Genomic DNA, 24719 nt, shown 5'->3' with positions numbered 1-24719 from the left:
CCACCACTAATACTGTTTCCCTAGCTGGACACTCACCGCCACTAGTACTGTTTCCCTAGCTGGTGACTCACCGCCACTAGTACTGTTTCCCTAGCTGGTGACTCACCGCCACTACTACTGTTTCCCTAGCTGGTGACTCACCGCCACTAATACTGTTTCCCTAGCTGGAGACTCCCCGCCACTAGTACTGTTTCCCTAGCTGGTGACTCACCGCCACTAGTACTGTTTCCCTAGCTGGAGACTCCCCGCCACTAGTACTGTTTCCCTAGCTGGTGACTCACCGCCACTAGTACTGTTTCCCTAGCTGGTGACTCACCGCCACTAGTACTGTTTCCCTAGCTGGTGACTCACCGCCACTAGTACTGTTTCCCTAGCTGGTGACTCACCGCCACTAATACTGTTTCCCTAGCTGGAGACTCCCCGCCACTAATACTGTTTCCCTAGCTGGACACTCACCGCCACTAATACTGTTTCCCTAGCTGGTGACTCCCCGCCACTAATACTGTTTCCCTAGCTGGTGACTCCCCGCCACTAATACTGTTTCCCTAACTGGTGACTCCCCGCCACTCGTACTGTTTCCCTAGCTGGTGACTCACCACCACTAATACTGTTTCCCTAGCTGGACTCTCACTTCCCTAATACTGTTTCCCTAGCTGGAGACTCACCGCCACTAATACTGTTTCCCTAGCTTGTGACTCCCCGCCACTAATACTGTTTCCCTAGCTGGTGACTCACCGCCACTAATACTGTTTCCCTAGCTGGTGACTCACCGCCACTCGTACTGTTTCCCTAGCTGGAGACTCCCCGCCACTAATACTGTTTCCCTAGCTGGTGACTCCCCGCCACTCGTACTGTTTCCCTAGCTGGTGACTCCCCGCCACTAATACTGTTTCCCTAGCTGGTGACTCACCGCCACTAATACTGTTTCCCTAGCTGGTGACTCACCGCCACTAATACTGTTTCCCTAGCTGGTGACTCACCGCCACTAATACTGTTTCCCTAGCTGGAGACTCCCCGCCACTAATACTGTTTCCCTAGCTGGTGACTCACCTCCATTAATACTGTTTCCCTAGCTGGAGACTCCCCGCCACTAGTACTGTTTCCCTAGCTGGACACTCACCGCCACTAATACTGTTTCCGTAGCTGGTGACTCACCGCCACTAATACTGTTTCCCTAGCTGGACACTCACCGCCACTTATACTGTTTCCCTAGCTGGACACTCACCGCCACTAGTACTGTTTCCCTAGCTGGTGACTCACCGCCACTAGTACTGTTTCCCTAGCTGGTGACTCACCGCCATTAATACTGTTTCCCTAGCTGGAGACTCCCCGCCACTAGTACTGTTTCCCTAGCTGGAGACTCCCCGCCACTAGTACTGTTTCCCTAGCTGGACACTCACCGCCACTAGTACTGTTTCCCTAGCTGGAGACTCCCCGCCACTAATACTGTTTCCCTAGCTGGTGACTCCCCGCCACTAATACTGTTTCCCTAGCTGGACACTCACCGCCACTAGTACTGTTTCCCTAGCTGGACACTCACCGCCACTAATACTGTTTCCCTAGCTGGTGACTCCCCGCCACTAGTACTGTTTCCCTAGCTGGTGACTCACCGCCACTAATACTGTTTCCCTAGCTGGACTCTCACTTCCCTAATACTGTTTCCCTAGCTGGTGACTCACCGCCACTAGTACTGTTTCCCTAGCTGGTGACTCACCGCCATTAATACTGTTTCCCTAGCTGGAGACTCCCCGCCACTAGTACTGTTTCCCTAGCTGGAGACTCCCCGCCACTAGTACTGTTTCCCTAGCTGGACACTCACCGCCACTAGTACTGTTTCCCTAGCTGGAGACTCCCCGCCACTAATACTGTTTCCCTAGCTGGTGACTCCCCGCCACTAATACTGTTTCCCTAGCTGGACACTCACCGCCACTAGTACTGTTTCCCTAGCTGGACACTCACCGCCACTAATACTGTTTCCCTAGCTGGTGACTCCCCGCCACTAGTACTGTTTCCCTAGCTGGTGACTCACCGCCACTAATACTGTTTCCCTAGCTGGTGACTCCCCGCCACTAATACTGTTTCCCTAGCTGGAGACTCCCCGCCACTCGTACTGTTTCCCTAGCTGGAGACTCCCCGCCACTAATACTGTTTCCCTAGCTGGACTCTCACATCCCTAATACTGTTTCCCTAGCTGGTGACTCACCGCCACTAATACTGTTTCCCTAGCTGGTGACTCACCGCCACTAATACTGTTTCCCTAGCTGGTGACTCCCCGCCACTAATACTGTTTCCCTAGCTGGACACTCACCGCCACTAATACTGTTTCCCTAGCTGGTGACTCACCGCCACTAATACTGTTTCCCTAGCTGGTGACTCACCGCCACTAGTACTGTTTCCCTAGCTGGTGACTCACCGCCACTAATACTGTTTCCCTAGCTGGAGACTCCCCGCCACTAGTACTGTTTCCCTAGCTGGACACTCACCGCCACTAGTACTGTTTCCCTAGCTGGAGACTCCCCGCCACTAATACTGTTTCCCTAGCTGGAGACTCCCCGCCACTAGTACTGTTTCCCTAGCTGGAGACTCCCCGCCACTAGTACTGTTTCCCTAGCTGGTGACTCACCGCCACTAATACTGTTTCCCTAGCTGGAGACTCCCCGCCACTAATACTGTTTCCCTAGCTGGACACTCACCGCCACTAGTACTGTTTCCCTAGCTGGAGACTCCCCGCCACTAATACTGTTTCCCTAGCTGGAGACTCCCCGCCACTAATACTGTTTCCCTAGCTGGAGACTCCCCGCCACTAGTACTGTTTCCCTAGCTGGTGACTCACCGCCACTAATACTGTTTCCCTAGCTGGAGACTCCCCGCCACTAATACTGTTTCCCTAGCTGGTGACTCACCGCCACTAATACTGTTTCCCTAGCTGGAGACTCACCGCCACTAATACTGTTTCCCTAGCTGGAGACTCCCCGCCACTAATACTGTTTCCCTAGCTGGAGACTCCCCGCCACTAATACTGTTTCCCTAGCTGGAGACTCACCGCCACTAATACTGTGAAGGAGTCTTTACAATTGGATGCCACAGTAGGAAGCAATTAGTACGATGCTATTACAGTTCAAGATGTCAGAGTTTGGAGTTCAGTTCTAAAATCACCTGTAAGGAGTTAGTACATCCTCAGCATGGAATGTATGAGTTCTGTCTGGTTTCCCTCCAAAGTCCAAAGATGTACTGGTTAGTACGTTGATTGGCCATTATAAATTGTCCCATGATTAGGCTTGGGTTAAATTTGGGGGCAACCAGCTGCTCAAAGGGCTGGAAGTCCTATTCCATGCTCTATCTTTAAATTAAAAAAAAAGAAAATAAAAATCATTATGCAGTGCAATATATAGCAGCTATGCATTAGAGATTTAGGCTGGCTGGTGGCACAGTGACATCAGCACCAGACTCTGGAGCGAAGGTTCCCGAGTTCGAATCCAGTCACGCTTTCCATCCGTGCTGGGTTGAGTGTCGAGCTCGCAACTCAGCCTCGTAAAAAAAACACTGCGCTGTGAGAAGGACGTGGGGGACCACTCGCAGAATCTTTCCTCCAAGACAACCATTTTGAAAAAAGTGGTTGCCGAGACTCTGGCAGAGTATGGCACAAAAAAAAATTAGAGATTTATTGCAGCCTGCCTCAAAAGCAAACCACTAACAGTTCTGTCCCAACTTTCAGTGCTAATGGCATTAGTTTGCAGTGGGCATTGTTGAAGCTCCCTCAGTCCAACATCAGGAAGCATGAATGTTGACCCTGTCCTTTCTGTTGCGATGGAGTGAATAGGTGCTGCATGTTGAAAACTGAAGCAACCCTACATCTCAACATTTATATTGGCATTCAGTTTTAGTAGGCACATAAGGAGGTGCTGGTTTTAAAACTAAATTAATCCAGTTTACAAAAAAATTATATTTGTATATCACAGATGTGGCTAATCATCACCTTTTGTTCTTGTACCTTCACAATATTTTTTAAAACTCTGAGCAGGTTGTGGAGATGGGTGGTAGTGATGTTCTAGTCAATATTAATCCTTCAAATCTAGCCAGTTTCACAATGCTGGAATCTACACAAGCAAAGCTATCCCCATTATGGACCTCACAACAGCAGCAATTCCCCTTCCACTGGACTTCTATGAGATCCTGAGGCTGTCAAAGGTGCATTGTAGATGCAGGTCTTTCTCGTTGTACCTGCCCTTTGGCAGTCACCAATGTCATCGCTATTGATGATGTTTGCTCTTCCTGACTGTAAGGTGCGATAGCTGCCAAGTCAACCCCATCACCACAAACTTGATGCGTTAAAGAAAATAAACTCTCCGAGAATATAAAATTTCATTCATGCCAAAAGATCTACTGTTTTTTCACTTGCAGCTTGGTAACTGGCGCTCCCAGCCAAATGAGCCCGTTCCCCAGTTATACCCATATGACCAACTGACCTGCTAGCCAATAATGTTGGAATGTGAGCGGAAAGCAGAGCACCCAGAGAAAAGCCATGCATTTCATGGGGAGGACATACAAACAGCGACTACTATACTAAGGAGGAACTGCCTGATCTGTTTCTCCTATTTTCATGCTTAGACACTTGGAATAATTCCTGTTCAAACTCAAATGGAACACAAAACCAGCAGATATTCAGATAAAGAAGTAATCCCCGTCAAATCTGAGTCTAGCTGAAGAATTTGATTTCTTACTTTAGACATTGCGCCTGCACATGTTACTTTGATTGTGTCAAAGGTGAGTTCTTGATTTATTACTGGAAAACAAGCCCATATGTCATATGTTATTGGGCCCTTGTCAGTGCATGCTGCTTTACCAATTGTTCCACTTGGGTCAGAATTTGTACATACTGCAAATTCAGATAAAAATTAACCAATTTGCAGATTTTTGTCCTCCACCTCATTTGATTGCTTTGTCAATGACTGAGACAAAACAAAATCAGGAAAAACATTAAACAAAGCCTGCACTTCTCTGTGATTAGAGTTTAAATCAAAACCAATAGTTGGCAAGGGATTAACTGCAGTTACTAGGCCAAATCTTCAAATTGTAATCACTGGAAAACACTTTGTTACAGAATGTTATATTCCAGTATTGTGCTTGATGTAGCAAGATTCATTTAGGAGAAATGAATGATGAAAAAAATAGGAGTTAGTGACAATCTATACAATGGCAATGGATGAGAAAATATTCCTGAAGATTAAAGTTATATAGAGTAAAAGGAAAAGAATTCTATTTACATCCTGCCCTTCATAATCTCAGGATATCCCAACAGTGCTTTACAGTCAATGAGGTCTTTTTGAATTGTTATTAAGAGTCAGCTAATTAACATACTGTAATGCACCCCATAATCTCCTTAGTATAAAACATAGGAGCAGAATTAGGCCACTCAGCCCATCAAGTCTTCTCCATAAGTATTCCCTTTGTGGGGCTAGGTACTAACTACAATGCAAAAGTATATTCTGTGGATGCTAGAAATCCAAGATAAAGCAGATACTCAAGGGGTCAGGGGTCAGGAAACAATTATAGAGAGAAGAAAACAATTAATATTTCAATTCAATGACCTTTCATTACAACTGACTCCATTTCCCTCTTTATGGATGCTGACTGACCTGATGAGTATTTCAATATTCCCCATATGAAGCAACATGATATTTTCATATAACCTTTATTTGGGGAGTAAGGATATTGATTTTATAATAATTATTGAACAGGATATGAGGGAAAAAGACTTGAAATAGTGACATAAAATCTTTTCTAGCATCTTGAGAGAGCAGATAGCATCCTATTTGGACATAAGACTGTAAGATGTAGGAGCAGAATTGGGCCACATTGAGTCTGCTCCAGCATTCCATAATGGCTGATTTATTATCCCTTCAACCCCATTATCCTGTCTTCTCCCTGTAATTTTTGATGCCCTTACCACCTTCTGGCTAAAGAAAATCATCCTCATTTCTGTTCTAAAGTGTTGTCCCTCCATTCTGAGGCTCTTTCCTCTGGATCTAGACTCCCCTACTATTGGAAACATCTTCTCCACATCCACTCTATATAGTTCTTCAATTATTCAATAGGTTTCAGTGAGATTCCCCTCATACATCTAAACTCCAGAGAGTACAGGCCAAGAATTATCAAACACTCCTCATTCATTAATCTTGCCATTCTTGGGGTCATTCTCATGACCCTCCTCTGGACCCTTTCCAATGGCAGCACATCAGAACAACATTCACTTGGTACTGTAATGGATCATCTACCTATATCTTCTAAAATAGGGCTTGAACTCTGCTGATTCTGAGAGAAAGGTAAGGTCACTGAAAACACTTAGTGAAATAACTGGGTACAGAAGACACACACTCTTACAGCCCAAACATACTTTAATTTCTTGAAAACAATGATTACAGCATGACCCTTATCACCACACTGTTCTGAAGCCAGGACAGAAAAATGCTACTTTTTCTCCAGGATTGGCTTATCAGCTACCATCCATAACCATCCATAAATGGTACAGTACTGTGCAAAAGTCTTAGGCACATATACAGTCGGCCCTCCTTATTCGCGAGGGATCGGTTCTGGGACCCCTCGCAGATACCAAAATTCACGGATGCTCAAGTCCCTTATTCAACCTGTCTCAATGCGGTAGACCTTAGGACCCAGCGGAACCCCAGACCTTATTTAACCTGTCTCAGTACGGTGTACATTAGGACTCAGCAGCAGAAATCTGAATCTGCAGTGTTTCTGTTCTCGAAAATAATCACAATAACGATTGAAAATAAAGTGGAAATAATAAAACGATCAGAAAGAGATGAAACGCCATCAGTCATTGGAAAAGCGTTAGGCAACGTCGGTCAACGATCGGAACAATTTTAAAGGATAAAGTGAGAAAGGCTGTGCCGCAATAAAAGCTATAATTATTTGTAAGCAATGCAGTGGTTTAACTATTGGGTTTTGGGTTTTTGATCCTCCACATCAACCCGGCACGGTGGAGTGCGCTCGGAAGTGGTCTGTCACTAGATCGAACTCGGGAACTTCTGTTCCCGAGTCCGGCGTTGAAACATACGTTTTATAAACCATATAACAATCACAGCACGGAAACAGGCCATCTCGGCCCTCCTAGTCCGTGCCGAACTCTTAATCTCACCTAGTCCCACCTACCCGCACTCAGCCCATAACCCTCCACTCCTTTCCTGTCCATATACCTATCCAATTTTACCTTAAATGACACAACTGAACTGGCCTCTACTACTTCTACAGGAAGCTCATTCCACACAGCTATCACTCTCTGAGTAAAGAAATACCCCCTCGTGTTTCCCTTAAACTTCTGCCCCCTAACTCTCAAATCATGTCCTCTCGTTTGAATCTCCCCTACTCTCAATGGAAACAGCCTATTCACGTCAACTCTATCTATCCCTCTCAAAATTTTAAATACCTCCATCAAATCCCCCCTCAAACTTCTACACTCCAATGAATAGAGACCTAACTTGTTCAACCTTTCTCTGTAACTTAAGTGCTGAAACCCAGGTAACATCCTAGTAAATCGTCTCTGCACTCTCTCTAATTTATTGATATCTTTCCTATAATTCGGTGACCAGAACTGTACACAATATTCCAAATTTGGCCTTACCAATGCCTTGTACAATTTTAACATTGTTACATTGTTAACATTGTTATCATATGCATAGAAAGGTAAAATATATACTATATACTAAGGCAAATGTTTGACTAACTGACGCTAAATAATACCGGATGTACCTGTTCCGACTTACTTAGTAAGAGAACTTCCGATTTTTTTCGATCCTGATCCACAGTAACCTATGCACATCCTCCTGTATGCTTTAAATCATCTCTAGATTACTTATAATACCTAATACAATGTAAATGCTATGTAAAATAGTTATTATATTGCATTGTTTAGGGAATAATGACAAGAAAAAATGTCTGTAATGCTCAAACAACAAGTGCTGGAAGAGCACTTCCAGGTTTTCACAATTCGCAGTTAGTTGAATTTGTGCATGCGGAATTTGCGGATAAGGAGGGCCAACTATTTAGCTAGGGTGCTAAGACTTGCACAGTACTGTACTTGTCAACATGGAATGGAGAGTGAATTTGTAAATCTGATGGGAGCAAAGGATGTTGGGAATGGTGAGGGTGGAGTGCTGCGGGAGGGGTGTGGGGCAGGTGGCAAGGAAATGCCAGGTGCTGGGGGTGACACGGGTGCAGACACACCTAGAACTAAGACACCATGTAAGGTAGTTTCTTGCCTGGATGTTATCTTTAACCCTTACCTTACTGGAACTTCCACACTAGCATTCTATGTGTTAATTTGTGCACTTGAAATATTATGTTTCAATTGTCAAGACCAGATGTTTAGAAGTATCATTGGCAGTAGTGTCAGATTTGAGGCACATTGACACTGGGCTATTTTGTCCAGAACTCCATGAACAGAGAGAACAATAAAATAAATATTTATAAGAAAATGAGAGGGAAATAATTTCCATTGTTTATGGAGCTGGCCCTTTGCACTAAGAAATGTGTTCTTCAGTCATTACAGTATCCAAAAAATAAATTCTGAATTTTCCAGTCATGGTGTTGATGGTTATCCTGGGATGGGTAAACGAGAAGGAAACTAAATTCCTGGGCAATGAGCTGATGTACATTTACAGCAGCATCTGTAAAAAATTCACTATAGTTAACTGGCTCCTCAGTATAAGTCAACTCAGAATTGAATGGAGCAACAGAAGATTCAGAATTCAAGACTCATGGTGCAAGATTGTTTAATGTCATTTCCAGCACACAAGTGTAATAGGGAATGAAATAGCTGTTTCTATGAATTTGATGCAGCATAAAAAAACATAATAAGATAAAAAACACAATAATAATTTTTTTTAAAACCAAAAAATAACATAAAAAATAAAGTAATACTAGGCACCGGAGTATCTGTACATAAGGTGACTCTGATAGGAAATGATAAAGTAGTCATGTGGGTTGGATTAGTGAGCGGAGGTGTTGAAGATTCTTACTGCTTGGGGAAAGTAATTATTTTTGAATCTGGTGGTCCTGGCGTGGAAGCTACGTAGCCTCCTCCTTGATGGGTGTGGGATAAACAGTCCATGAACAAGGTGGGTGGGATCCTTCATGATGTTACTGGCCCTTTTCTGGCACCGTTCTGAGTATACTGCACAACAGAAATTTATTTAGCCTGTTGAAACGATTCCAAGCCTCAAAGAAAAAGCTCCCCTAACAAGACACTTAAGTTAGAGAACGTTGTCAATTGAGAATATTTTGGTCGCTTGAGCCAAGGCAGCCGAGTACAATTATGCCATGGTGTGACCACTAGCTAGAGTGCTTTCCCCTGCAGCTGAGCCCCCCAGCTGGGAAGAGAAACCCATCTTTTCTCATTTCCAGTCAATTTCAAGTCATTACACTTTCATGGTGTTACTTAGCAAAGCAGTGAAGAAAATGGGATAAAGAACTTGGTCAGGGTACACACTAAGGCAAGAATAAGTAACACACATGATGAAAAGCAAATATGTGAATGTTTGCTAAGGAAATAATTAATTATACAGGGCCATTTGCATCTGAAAATATAGCAATGGCATTAATGCCAGTTACTTTTAAAGTGTATTTCCTGCTGTAGAAAATCTGGCTGCCAATTTCTATAGAGCAAGCCACAAGCAGCAATGTAAACGCAGTCCAATAATCTGTTAAACACTGCCTTTTGAGTCTTCATTGCATTGTAATGAAACCTGCTAGAAATGGAATGGAATTGGTTTCTTATTGTCACATGTACCAAGGTGCAGTGAAAAGCTTGTCTTGTGTACTGTTCATACAGATCAAACCATTACAGTGCGTGGAGATGGAACAAGAGAAAACAAAAGCAGTAAAGAATTACGTGTACCAGTTACAGAGAGAGTGGGTGCAGATAAACAGTTCATATGAGGTAGATAGTGAGGCTAGAGTCCATCTTATTTTAGAAGAGGTCTATTCATGAGACAGGCCTTCAAGGACAGTTTAGCTACTACGCCCAGCAGAACTGTTTCTACTGACAGGAGAAAGGATGAAGGCATGTTACTGGTGCCTTAAAACCAGTTACTTTGGGCAGATGGAGCTCATCAGCCATGGTTGATAGCTTATCTAGGAGAAGGAAAACTCTGATCTTAAAATTCCTGTTGCCTTGTGGCTATACACAGTCATGGGGAAGGTTTCAGGAGTAAACCCCATGGAAAAATCTGGAGCTGGAATCCCTACGTTGAGTTTAATGCTAACTGGCACCTCCTGTGAAACTGCTGGTGCCAAACTCTATCGGTTTATGCCGTTCCTCTGGATTCATCAGCTGTGTGGAGAGGGGGAGCCTGTTGAATGGGCAACAGCTTGCTCTCCATATCGTACTGCCCTGGCATGCACACTGGCTTGTACATTGAAAGCTAGGATACAACATCCATTTTTGACATCGACAAATGGAGGGCCAAAAGAAAGATTCAAGAGACTGGTAAGAGTGGGTTAGAATTTGTCCTTGAGCCTGGTGGTCCAGCTTTCAGGCTCTTGCATCTTCTGTCTGATGAATAAGAGGCGAAGAGAGAACATCTGCAGTGGGTGGGTGAAGTCTTTGATTGTACTGTGGAAGTGAGAAGTATGGGCAGTTACATACTGTAGAAGGAAGGCTGGGCTCTTCTTTTACAAAAGTTCAAAGTAAATTTATTAACAACATACGTATATATCACCATCTACAACCTGAGATTCATTTCTCACAAGAAATACATGAAACACAATGTAATCAATAGAAGACGACACCCAACAGGACAGGCAAACAATCAGTATGCACAGGGCAGAAACTCTGCAAATGCAAAAAGAAAGGGAAAAAAGAAACAATAATAATCATTGATAAATAAGTGATAAATATAGAGAACATGAGATGACGAGTCCTTAAAAGTGCATCCATAGGTTGTATAATCAGGTCAGTGATGGGGTGAGTGAAGTTGAGTGAAGTTATCCCAATAATAGTTGAAGGATAACATTATATATATGATCATCTGACGCACGGCACCTCCAGAGGTTCGGGACTCCCTCAGTACTGCACTGTGCTGTCAGTCACAATCTGTATACAAGCCTCTTTCTGAAGTATAAGCTCACTACATGTTGAACCAGAACTAGGGGAGCTACCAATTCAGCTGGGAGTCGGGGTGTGAGGTAGTGCCGGTGATGTAATACAGGCAGGAAGGTGCACCAGAGCTTATCCCTCCCAATGTCAGGTTGTTTTTAAACATTTCAATCATTTAGAAATAAAACAAAGAACTAAGGTAAAATTGGGATTATTAAAATGTTTTAAGTAGTTTCACATCTTCCAAAACTATAGGAAGATTTTTATCATGCAAAGCATTCTATAAAAATAATCAATTAAAAAAATGCAACACAGAAAAAAATGCTGAAGATCTCAGCAGGTCAGGCAACACTATAGAGGGATGAAGGGCCTTGGCACAAGATGTCGACTGTTTACCCCACTCCATAGATGCTGCCTGACTTGTTGAGTTCTTCCAGTATTTTTTTGTGTACTGTTCCAGGTCTGCAACATCTTCTGTTTTTTCTTGTGACTAAAGAATGTGAAGAGTCTTGTTACCTTCCAGACATTATAGCTCCATTCTGTGGCCATGCAAATCTGGTTCAGCTCAGGAGCTAAAAGCAGATTCAATAGCTGGGAGTCAGATTAGGGAAGAGAGGCTGCACATCAGAAGAGCTGAGATTACAGCCTGCAGCCAAGGGTAATGTTTCAGAACAAGAACATAAATCATCTTCCATATATGGACAGTTCAATAAAGGCATCTTGTTAACAATCTGCAGACAAATTTCTGCGCATTTAGCACACCACTGCTGGACCTTTAACCAAAACCAGGATGAAGGAACATATCATTCCTGTACTAGCTTTGGATTCCTGAATATTTTAGAATTGATTTCAAAGTTTTCCTACTTGTTTTTAAAATTCTTAATGGTCTGGGACCAGAGCACATCGCAGAATAGTTTTGTTTTATAGAGTAGATAGGCAATATCTTTTTCCCAGAGTTGAAATCTTTAATACCTGAAGCTGTGCTTTTAAGGTGAGAGGGATTAATTTCACAGGAGATGTGAGGGGCAAATTTTTTACACAGTGAGAGGTGAGTGTCTGCATTGCGATGCGATGGTGATAGAGGTAGATACATTAGGAACTTTTAAAAGACATTTAGATAGACACGTGAATGAGGAAAATGGAAGGATATGATTGTGTAGGCAGAAGAAATTAGTTTAATTAACTATTTGATTGCTAATTTGATTGGCTCAGCACAACCTGCTCCTGTGCTATGTTCTGAAATATTACAGTATTTTCTGTGTATAATAATTCCAAGATGCATAAAGGTAGCCCTTAGTGAATTGCTACAGATCTTCTCCCCCACCCCACTCCCCTGCACACCCCACCATTGTTCTGCCTGGTTGAGAAGGGAAATGTAACTTTTTGGCATGACACAGTACTGCAGTGGATACTGTCACACTTCTAAGCGATAGTCAGCTGCAAGATTGGGGTTCAATGTGGTTTGTAGGGGGTCTGTACCTTCTCCCCATGACTGTGTGAGTTTCTTCCGAGACCATTAGTTTCATCCCACATTCCAAAGAGGAATGTTAGGATCAGGAAGTTGTGCGCATGCTGTGTTGGCACCAAAAGTATGACAGCACTCGTGGGATGTACCTGCACTTCCTCGACACAAACAATACATTTCACTATCTGGTTTGATGTACGTATGACAAATAAAGCTAATCTCTTTCATCATAGATACAGTCCAGTGTCCTGCAACATCATAACTGAAGCACCTTTTCAATAAACGCAGCCAAGGTCATTTATCGAGAGCAAAATGTTTCCAAAGTCAGATTTAAAGTAGCAGCTCTTGACACAGTCATAGCTGTAATTGGAAAAGTGGAAACATTTGAACCATGCGGTAGAGACAATCTTTGCATTTTTCTTTGCGAATGCTTGGAAATCATTTCCAGTTGGTTAAATGTGGGGAGCAGTGTTCCATGGCGTTTGCTGTAGGACAGCTTCTGTTCATTGTGAACATCGATAATTCAGACATAGGGACAGAGACACACAGGTGTCCAAGTATGCAGATGTGCTGAAATAAGAGGCTTTGTACCTCATTCTAAGGGGCAATAGAAACTGCAAACAGAGTGGCTGGATTTCAGCTGTTAGGGGAGTTTCATACCAGAAGCCAGAGCCAAACCCTACAATTAATAAACATGTCTACCTTAAAAAGAACTATCAGATGGTAGAAATTAACAAATAATAATTGCTTCTTTGTCAATCCTCCATATAAAGACTGAGCATGGTAGGTTTTATGAACAAAATATATTCAGGGATATATGCAAATGAGCACCCTGTTGACCACCCGCACAAAGTGCCAGTAGCATTATACAGTTTACTTTTTAATTTCTGTTGCAAATGCAGCTTACTATTTGTTAATTTACTAGTGGTGACTCTACATTATGTGTTATGCGTGTGAGTTGTGCTCCTTTGTCCGGAGGAAAGTTATCTCATTTGCCAGTATACATGTGTACAATGAATGACGATAAACTTGAACTGAACTTGAACTTGATATTGAAACATATTCAGAAAATACTTATTCTTGTCCTTACGTTCTTCTGATAGAAAGGACAAAATAAATTATGCACGAAATTGGATGTGAGTGTGAGGAGATACATTTTGTTAAAAAGATAACGTTACTACTTTTTTTTCAGAGTTGAGTGAAAAATAGTGAGTTTAGTAGTTTGATCACATTAAATGTATCTCCTGAATTAGATATGGCCACGAATATTATAATGATTGTTTTACAACAGAATGAACGGAATATAGAAGTCGAGACGCAACTCAAACTATAGAAAACTAGCAACACTATGAATCATTTAGCATTCCATATCTCAGAAAGTTATTCTACAACTGCTATTTCCTCCCGCATTCCACTGATGTACCGGTTAGTAGGTTAATTGGTCATTGTAAATTGCCCCGTGATTGGGTTAGGGTTAACTTGGGGGTAGTTGAGTGGCCAGAAGGATCTGCCCTGCAGTGTATCTCTAAATAAATAAATAAAAGATAGTTGATGCGGTGTAAAGGAACCCTACAGGCAGGTGAGTTTAGAATTAACACTTGCCTGGAAGATAAACAACATTGATAGTTGGGTTGAAAGTGCTATTTATGTGCTCTGTATAATTTATGGGTAGTTACACACCCAATGAGTTTGTGCCTGGATCTTCAATATGGCACTGTGCAGAAGTCTTAGGCACATATATGACTAGGGTGCCTGAAACTTTTGCACACGACTGTAGTATTTTCATGTTTTGCGTTGTACTGGTGCCCTAAAGAAAAGACGAAATTTCATGACACATGTGAGTGATGATAAATGTGGGTGTCTATTGTGGGAAAGGGGCAGGGAGAGGGGAATCATGGTTGGGAAGAGGGAAAGGGGGAGGGGAGGGAATGGGAAGCACCAAGATACATTCTGTAATTTTCAATAAAACAATTGTTTGGAATCAAATGATGGTACTTGGTGCCTCAGGGCTGGGTGTGTCCGTGCCCGCACTGCATCCCTGCCTCAGCACTCCTTTTCTGCCACCTGCCCCACACCCCTCACGTGGCACTCCACCTTAGCCATCCCCAACATTCTTTGCTCCTGCCAGATTTACAAACTCATTCTCTACTCCACATCGACAAACACATCGCTGTGTAATCCTGATTAGCTCTAATTTCTTACCAACCTTATAGCAAAGTCGTTGAAGGTTTTTGGCTCAGTCCGTGTTTCTGACTCATTAATTCTGTGTACTGGGAGTTATGGGTAGCTCAAACAAAGAGTTGTTATGTAAAATCAATAAACCTATCAGCAGCCTTTTTTTCTGAGTATTTTGAATAGTTTATGTGACTCTGGAGACCCAATAACCATTAAGGAGACATTTATTTTAAAGTAATGGGCTGTCTTTGAATAGTTAAAATACTGAAAGAGAAGTCTCACTTTCCCTTGTTATACTCCAGCTTGATACACAGTTGCACCACATTGCAAACTCATTAAAGCCAAAGATATGCAGTCTAAATGAGGAAAAGTAGTGGACGAGTAAGCTACTAATTTAATGTATTTAGGTCACGATAATCAAGTTTGAGTGTTGACATCTCCTGTGAACTCTCTCGTCAGAGATTCTGTCACAGAATACAGACTTTGCTAATAATCTCTAACTGTTCACAGTCTGAGTCAGTAAGTAGCATTGAGCCTTTGTACTGAAGGATGTGCTGGCATTGGAGAGGGTCCCATTGGGAATGACAGGGTTAATTTATCAGGACCTTTTGATGGCTATAGGCCTGTACACACTGGAGTTTAGAAATCTCTTTGAAACTTACTGAATGTTGAAAGGCCTAGATAGAGCAAATGTGGAGAGGATGTTTCCTGGACCAGAGATCAGAGTAAAAGGACATCCTTTTAGAACAGAGATGAGGGAGAATTTCTTTACGCAGAGGGTAGTAAATCTGTACAATTCATTTCCATAGGTTGCTGTGGATGCCAAGTCATTGAATATATTAAAATGGAGCTTGATTAGTCAGGGTTAGGAAGGATACGGAGAGAGTCAGGGGGATGTGCTGAGAGTGTTCATAAGTCAGCCATGATGGAATGATAGACCAGACTCATTGGGCCAAATTACCTAATTCTGCTGCTATGAACAATGGTATTATGATGTTATAAGTCCTCCCGACCTGAGCATGCCTGCTGCCACCTCCTCTGGTCTGGGCACCGTGCTACTTGGAGTATTCTGCTGTTTTTGCTGGGATACTGCCTCACCAGCAGTTGGACCTCCAGATACAGGTGTATTTTTACTACAATCAATTGAAACACCCAGACTGCGCACAGGCCTCCAAAAACAGATCTCCATTTCACTAATTATGCAACCTCTAAAACCCATTGACTGCATCAGTGACGTTTTGGTGTGTCACATTAAAGGGGGGTGGTGAATACTTAGGTAATCAATTATTTTGTGCTTTATATTTGTAATTAATTTAGATCACTTTGTAGAGATCTGTTTTCACTTTGACACAAAAGAGTCTTTCTCTGTTGATCAGTGACAAAAAAGCCAAATTAAATCCACTTTGATTCAAAGTTGTAAAACAATAAAACATGAAAACTTTCTGGAGGGGGGGAATACTTTTAATAGGTACCATAGATAGGAACAGTGCAAGCAGTCTCTTTCTGCTGAGGTTGGGTGAGTGGTCATGGGTTGAGGGTGAAAGGTGAGAAGTTTAAGGGAGCACAAGGGAAAACATTTTCACTCAGAGGGTCATGAGATTGTTGAACAGCTGCCAGCACAAGTGAGTGCATTGAGGTAGATTTCAACGTTTAAGAGAAGTTTGGATAGGTACCTGGATGGTAGGGTATGGGGTGCTATGGTCCCAGTGCAGGTCAATGGTTCAACATCGAGTAGATGGGCCGCAGGGCTTGCTTCTGTTCCGTATTTCTCTATGACTCCAGTGGAAAGCCCCGCGCTCTTGGTAGTGTTTACTATATTTATTTATCTATCTATTCATTTATTTGTTTGTTTATTTATGTAGGTATTTGCAGTTTGTCTACTTTCCCACATTGTCTGTTTGTCAGTCTTTGTTTATGTCTAGTTTTTCATTGATTTTATTGTCATTCTGTTCTACTGTGAATGCCTGCAAGAAAATGAATCTCTGGGTAGTATATGTTGACACATACGTGCTTTGAAAATTTACTTTGAATGCTGAATTTTAATTCAAAAATAATAGTTGAATAGTCTGTACTGTCTATCTTCAATGGACAGGTAGGTTCTTTTGAATCAAACGTGTGAAATACACTGAATGATAGTGGTTGTGAGATTTGGACCATTAATATCGGGATGGTTCATTATTGTCACACGTACAGTGAAAAGCTTGTATTGCATGCTATTTATACAAATCACAGTGCATTGAGCTAGAACAAAGTAAAACAATAAGGAGTAACAACTACAGACAAAGTAACCGCTAAAGTACAAGATCATACTGAGATAGATTGTGAGGCCAGGAGTCCATCAAGAGACCAACATCAGCAGCTTTCCCTGAGCCTGGCGTTAAGTGCTTGCAGGCTTTTGCATCTTCTGCCTGATGGGAGAGGAGAGAAGAGAGAGTGCCTGGGGTTGGAGAGTTTTTGATTATACTGGCGATAGACTGAGGCAGTGAGAAGAATTGATGCAGTCCATAGTGGTTAGGCTGATTCCTGTAATGAGCTGAGCTGTATCCAGTATCTTGCAGTCACATGCAGAGTGGCTGCCATACCAAACCATGATGAATCAGTTATATTTATTGCTTATCGTTTATCATTAGCTTTTATTCTCTGAGATAACCTGAGAAATGTTTCAAGTAAAGAATCTATGCAAAGATAGAGGGATCCCACGAAAGCAGCACATAATCATATGAGCAGCTGTCTACCGCTAAAGGAACCCATTATTATTACGGGGACCGCTGAAGGTGTCTAGTCATCAACATAACACCTTTAAGGCACTAACATAACCTGTAGCACTAATGATGCTGGCAATACTCTGATGACACAACAGAAAAGACAGTGAGGCAAAGGGTCACAGTCTTGGGACTCCAAACTTGACAGACAATTAGAAGAGAGGATGGAAAACCAGATGGTGAGTCTCAGACAATTCCTGTAAAACCACAATAACTAGCAATGATCGTGTATCTCAGCTAATTTCCTACCATTTCTCCTTGGGAATATGAGAAACACCTTTATAGTGTCCTGAAGACTGGTCTCAGCCCAAAATCTATTCATTTCCATAGATGCCGCCTGACCTGTTCCTCCGGCATTTTTGTGTGTGTTGCTTTAGAGTTGCTGGATAACTTTAACTTTTTTTCCAGAGATACAGCATGGTACTAGGCCCTTCCAAGCCATCCAATTATACGGACATGACCAATTTATCTAGTAATCATACATCTTTGAGATGTGTGAGGAAACTGGAGCACTGGGAGGAGACCCATGCAGCCACAAACTCCATACGGACTGCAGTGGGAATTGACCCTGAGTCACGGGCACTGTAATACCATTACACTACCCATTGAATTTCACTGCCAATCTATCAAAATATCCTTCACTTAATAAATCAGGATGCGAAACATTATGGTTAACCTTACCACAGTTGGGATGGGGTAATGTTCATTGTCAATTGAGTAGAATGTCTCAGCAATTTGACCAAAAGTACACTGTCCAGCTTCAGACTTCTCCAGGAGTTGAGAGCTAACTAACACTTCTTCTCTGCTCTCTCACCAGAGGACATCTTTGTGCAGCAGACCCACGATGCAAAGAATCCGATCATCTATGCCGTATTCTCAGCTTCTGGGTAGGTACAAGGAGGCCGAGTCTGGGAATAGGAAGAAAGTTATGCTGATACTGCAAGGCAGGAAATGAATAAATTTGCTCTACAAGCATTGCCCTATAATCGCAGACAAGCTGAAAAAAAGATTTAGCCAAAATCTGCATTCCTATGTGTTCAATTAAAGGTTGAAGAAGGAGCCATTTTGAGTAGATTTATTTATTTATTTATTTAGAGCTACAGCATGAAGTAGGCCCTCTCGCCCTTTGAGCCAGGCTGCCCAGCATCCCCCAATTAAACCCTAGCCTAATCACAGGGCAATTTACAATGACCATTTCATTTACTAATTGGTACGTCTTTGGATTGTGGGAGGAAACCAGAACACCAGGGGAAAACCCAAGCATTCTACAGGGAGGATTGCAGACAGACTCCTTACAGGAAATGCTGGGATTGAACTCTGAACTCTGAAACCCCAAGCTATAATAGTGTCATGCTACCGTGGTGCCCCATTATTATTCTTACTGTAACTATTTCAGATTGAGCTGTTTGGGACAATGCTCCCTCACTCGAGTAACTCCACCCTAATTCGTCTGACGGATTAATCAAGAGCATTGAGCCTTGTCCCATTGTTAATCATGCCCATGCTAGAGTACACTTAGCAACACTGTGCTGGCACTGTGGGGAGCATTCTAACTGGTGACATTACCATCTGGTATGGAGGGGCACAAGATTATAAAAAGTTGCAGAAAGCTGTAAGCTCAGCCAGTCCCGTTATGGGCACTAGTCTCCTCAGGGTCCAGGGCACCTTCAAAAGGAAATGCCTCAAAAAGGCAGAATTCATCATCAAGGACCCCCATCACCCAGGACATGTCTCCTTCTCATTGCTACCATCAAGGAGGGGTTACAGGAGTCGGAAGGCACACTCAAGGCTGTTCAGGAACAGCTTTCCCACCACCAAAAGATTTCTGACTGGACAATGAGCCTGTGAACACTTCCTCAATATTCTTTGCTCTCTTTCTGCACTACTTATTTAATTTAATTCTTATATTATTTCTTACCGTATTTTATAGTTTTTAAAATATTATATATTGCAATGTACTGTTGCCTCAAAAAGCAAGTTTCATGACATATGCCAGTGATATTAAACCTGATTCTGACACTGCTGTGAGCTAACAGTCGTGTCCTGCCAGCAAGTGGCTCCTCACAGACTGGTGTGCGACTGGGAGACACAGTCAGCAGAGCTGCCACCTTTCAGCTCCAATGACCAAAGTTCAATCCTGCCCACCCCACCGTCCGTATGATGATTGCACTTTCTCCCTGTGACCGGGTGGGTTTCCCTCAGGTGCTTGGGTTTGCGTCCCAACTATGTGCAAGTCGGTGTGTCTAACAAGTTTAGTAAGGAAGTACAAGTTTAATTATCATTCAAGTATAATGAAACAGCGCTCCTCCGGGGCCAGGGGGCAACACACGTTTCCAGAAGCACACGTGGTCCATTGGCTGCTGTGAATTGTCCCCAGTGTGCGGGTAACTGGTAGAAGGGTTGACGGGTTGTTGGGAGAATAAAAAATAGGATTAGTGTAGAATCGGTGTAAATGGGTACTTGATGGTCAGTGTTCATTCAGCAGAAGAACAAGCGGGACTGGGTCTACAGTCAAGCCACTCAGGAACTGGGGCTATATATTTTTTTCTTTGTATGTTTTTCTGAAATTGTAACCATATGTGCTATGTGCAGTGTACTGTTGGTAATATATATTTCACCTTGGTACCAGACGACCTCTGTTTCTTTCAGCTCGATTAATGCATCATTGAATGATAATTAAACTTGAGTTTGAACACATGAAATGCTGGAGGAACTCAGCAGGTCATGCAGTATCTATGGAGGGGAATCCCAATGATGGGTCTTAACCCAAAACATCACTGTTTATTCCCCCCCCCTCGCCATATGATTGGGGAGATATCAAGAATATTTATCTTGTGAAAACTGGTCAGAGACACAGGAGACTCTGCAGATCCTGGAAACCCAAAACAAGACACACAAAATGCTGGAGGAACTCAGCAGGTCAGGCAGTATCTATGGAGAGGAATAAACAATCAGTATTTCAGGCCAAGACCCTTCATCAGGACTGGAAAGGAAGGGGGAAGAATCCAGAACAAGCAGGCGGAGGGAAGGGAAGGAGTTCAAGCTGACAGATGATAGGTAAAGCCAGGTGAGGGGGAAGATGGGTGGGTGGGGGAGGGTGGTAGATGGGTAAGGTTTAAGGACTGAAGAAGAAATCTAATAGGAGATGAGCTTAGACCATGGGAGAATGGGAAGGGGAAGGGATTGATGACAGATGAAGTTCTGTGTTTTACAATTCTATCATACAATAGTAAGAGTATACAAATTGGATATTAAATAGGTCACATAGCCATGTAATATGGTCATGGCCAATACGATCTTGAAGTCCACTCCACTCTCCTACTCAGTCCCTGTAACCCTTCAATCCCTTGTTGTCCAGAAATCTATCTAGCCCTCGAATCTTAAAGTATTCCCTGAGGTACAAAGCATCAAAGGTTAACAGCACATTGAGAGATGATATTCATTCTCAGCTCGACCTTCAATTCTGAACCTGTGCCTCCTAGTTCTAAACTACGTCACTGGAGAAAGCATTGTCGCAATGCCTGCCCTGCCAAGCCCCCAGAGAGATGTGCACAATTGAATGAGATCTCTCCCAATCCATGTAAACTCTGGAGAGTATTATTTTCCAGACATACACAATTTTGCTACAATAGTCTGCAATTCTATGCTGCAATGCATCTGAAAAAGAAAGATGAACCAGTTGCCACATCAGCAGGGGCATATTGTATGAAAGCCAGCCTGCTCCTGAGCCCTATCATGTTGCTTTTGGGGACAGTCAGACCGATGTGTGTCCTACCTCAATGGCACAGGTCCTCCAGTGCTAAACTCCTGATCTGAGTGCAAAACCAGAGCATGAAGCTCTGATAGGGCACCATGTAGTGTCGCAGTTAGCATAACAGTATTATAGTTTGGGGCATCAGAGTTCAAGTTCAGCCCTGGCATCCTCAGATCTCCAGGTGCTCCGATTTCCTCCCACATTGTCATTGTAATTGGTTGTGCGATTAGCCCAGGGTTGAATCAGGATATATATAAATATAAAGCAAATATATATTTGTTGAGAGATACATCAGAGAGTAAAGCTCTGAGATATATTTACAGTGAAAACACAGGAAGTGGGAGTCACCCCTCATGGCTAAATATCAGCTTGATTTGTCACATATACAGTGCATCTAAACATTGAAACATACAGTGAAGCTGTTTGTGTCCAGTCAAATCAGCGAGTTTCCACACTTCTGGCACCGACATAGCATGCCCACAACTTACTAGCCCTAACCCTAACCGTTGGTCTTTGCAATGTGGACGGAAACTGGAAGAAGCCCACACGGTCATAGGGAGAATATATACACTCCTTTCAGATAGTGGTGGGATTTTAATACCAATCAATAAACACTATATTACCTTGCCATGCCGTCAGGTGAATTGGAATCCTGTATAATCTGAACCTAGTCCTTTAAAATTACCCTTTATGCACTAGCATATTGATGCAAAATTCCTTGCTTATGGTAATGGCTGCTGTGTTAATCCTACACACTCCCAGGATCATTTCACGAACTTTACTCCTCTTGTTAAAAACTTGAACTGATTCTGTTCTCTTGCTGGGTATTTTGGTGCCCATTTCTTTTTGTGTCAACAGATCAGTCTTTAAAGGGTCAGCCGTGTGTGTCTACTCTATGACGGACATCCGCACAGTCTTCAATGGGCCCTTTGCCCACAAAGAAGGACCAAATTACCAGTGGATGCCTTACACTGGGAAGATACCGTACCCCAGGCCTGGAACCGTGAGTAATGGGCTGAGCTTTCTCTGGGTGCAGGAAGGTTGAAAGTCAAATACAAAGCGGTCATTTACCCATGAGGGGTTGCAATAAGGCTCCATCTGCCAGTTTGGAGGAGAAAGAATCAATTTTCTGGCAACACAGTATTGTTGCCCTCCACTGATGCCCTGGAACTCCTCCTTTCTCTCTGTAACATCATCTCCATAGCTTCCTCCCAGCTGCACAGTTCACAGCCAGGGTGCTCACTCTCCCTGAAAGAGTATCTGTACTAACTTAACCAGAGGGCAATCACTGAGGAATCCAGATAGCATTTATAGAATAGAACACTACACCACAGTGCAGGCCTTCCACCCCGTCATATTGTGCCAACCTTTTAACCTGCTTTAAAATCAATGTAACCCTTCCCTCCATTTTGCTGTTATCCATGTGCCTATCTAAGAGTCTCTTAAATGCCCCTAATGTTTCTTCCATTACCACCACCCTTGACAGGGCATTTTCTGTGTAAAGGACGTACATCTGACATTGCCTTATACTTCTCTCCAATCACTTTAAAATTATGTGCCTGGTATTAACCATTTTTCTCCTGAGAAGAATTCCCTGTCTGTCCACTCTATCTATGATATTTATTAATTTGGGGTGTTTAGGGTCTCTGAGGTATTTATTATCTTATACACTTCCATCAGGTCACCTCTTGTCCTTCTTCACTCGAAGGAGAAAAGCCCCAGCTCGCTCAACCTCGCTCTCCAGTACAGGCAGCATCCTGGTAAATCTCCGCACCCTTTCAATGAGAGAAAACTGCCTCTAATAGGAGGACCAATTAACATCCTCTTGCTTCCAGGTTTTAACTAGCAGTTATTACCTTTCCTTCTTCAGGACTCCATACCTCTCTGAGCAACTGCTAAACCCCTGCACCATCAGCAACCAGATTTATTTATGTTGAGATGCAGTGCAGAACAGACTCTTCAAGCTGTGCCATCCCAGCAAACCTCCAACAATCCCAGTTTCAACCCTAAACTAGACATGGGACAATTTACGGTGACTAATTAACCTACCAACCAGTGCGCCTTTGGACTGTGGGAGGAAACCAGAGTATCTGGAGGAGACCTACACATGCCCAGGAAGAACGTACAAACTTTCTTATAGACCACACTCAGATTGAACCCCCAACTCCAATATCCCAAGCTACCGTGCTAGCAGAACCAAGCTATGCTATCATGGCTAGCAGTACTTTATTGTGGAAAATACTGGAGTAATAGTACACCAGAAGCCCTTTGCTGGCCTAAAAACATCTTGTGACATGGAGTCAAAGAGCACTGCGGCATAGAAACAGGCCCCTTGTCTCATCTAGTCTGTGCCAAACTGTTATTCTGCCTAGTCCCATGAACCCACACTTGGTCCATAACCCTTCACACCCATCCCAACCATGTACTTAACCAAATTTCTCTTAAATGTTGCAATCAAACCTTCCACAGCAGCTTGTTCCACTCTCATACCTCCCTCTGAATAAAGAAGTACCCCATCAGGACCCCATCAGGATATTTCAGCTTTCACCCTTCACCTATGATCTCTAATTCTAGTCTCACACAACCTCAGAAGAAAAAAAAATCTGCTTGCATTAGCTCTATCTGTATGTCTTATAGTTTTGTATATATTTAAGAGATCTTTTCTCCTTTTCCTACACTCCAGGAAATAAAGTCCTCACCTACTCAACCTTCTTCCCTATATTTAGATCCACAAGTCCTGCCAACGTCCTTGTAACTTTCCACTGTACACTTTCAAATTTTATTGGCACATTCTGAAAGTGCCTTTCTTTCTTTCCTAAGAGATGAGTGTGTAGTGTCCAAGCCCAGGCTCAGCAGGAGTGTCTCTACAGTGTAAGATACTTGTTCCTTCACATCACTGAGATTTGAATTTGGGTAACCTTTCTGGCATTGACTGGCAATATTTTATACTGACGTTGAGGACAAATGAATGTATCCACATTGACCTTTCACACTCCATTCGATTATGATGGCGATCAGGTTCATTGTGAATATTTGTGTTGTTTTGTGGCACAAGTACGGCACAATAGAGGGCACACGGTAACGCAGCAGTTAGCATAATGCGATTACAACTCAGAGTGTCAGAGCTCGGAGATCAGTCCCAGTGTTGTCTGTATGGAGACCTTGTGCATCCTCCCCGTGGAATGCATGGATTTCTCCTGTTTCCTCACACAATGTAAACAGGTAGGTTCATTGATCACTGGAAACTGTCCCGTGATCAGGTTAGGGTTAAATCGGGGTTGTCAGGGGTTGATGGGCAGTGCAGCTCAAAGGGTCAGACAGGCCTATTCCACATTGTATCTCTAAATAAACTCATTAATAAATAATGTATTTTGTTAAAAATTGCTATAATTTACAGTATAAAATATATAATTAATAAATAACACCAAAAGAAAACAAAACAGCGAG

At 42.8% G+C, this 24719-nt stretch overlaps 2 protein-coding genes across 6 annotated transcripts in view; one reads left to right on the top strand and one right to left on the bottom strand.

Moving 5' to 3' along the window:
• The window catches only part of LOC132378088 (semaphorin-3F-like), a 336771-nt gene that overhangs the window by 260369 nt on the left and 51683 nt on the right, over positions 1–24719 (top strand). For all 3 annotated transcript variants that reach the window (XM_059944832.1, XM_059944833.1, XM_059944834.1), the window contains 2 exons: positions 18336–18405; positions 22131–22275. In XM_059944832.1, the coding sequence (XP_059800815.1) occupies positions 18336–18405; positions 22131–22275 (215 nt within the window). The remainder of the gene's footprint in view (positions 1–18335; positions 18406–22130; positions 22276–24719) is intronic.
• LOC132378089 (uncharacterized outer membrane protein YpjA) overlaps positions 1–24719 on the bottom strand; it is a 100968-nt gene that overhangs the window by 64868 nt on the left and 11381 nt on the right. For all 3 annotated transcript variants that reach the window (XM_059944837.1, XM_059944835.1, XM_059944836.1), the window contains exon 2: positions 18200–18426. The gene's annotated coding sequence lies outside the window, so the exon portion shown is untranslated. The remainder of the gene's footprint in view (positions 1–18199; positions 18427–24719) is intronic.

Source organism: Hypanus sabinus, chromosome 19 (genome assembly GCF_030144855.1).
Source record: "Hypanus sabinus isolate sHypSab1 chromosome 19, sHypSab1.hap1, whole genome shotgun sequence".
Taxonomy (NCBI): domain Eukaryota; kingdom Metazoa; phylum Chordata; class Chondrichthyes; order Myliobatiformes; family Dasyatidae; genus Hypanus; species Hypanus sabinus.
This window is presented reverse-complemented; position numbering and strand designations above follow the sequence as displayed.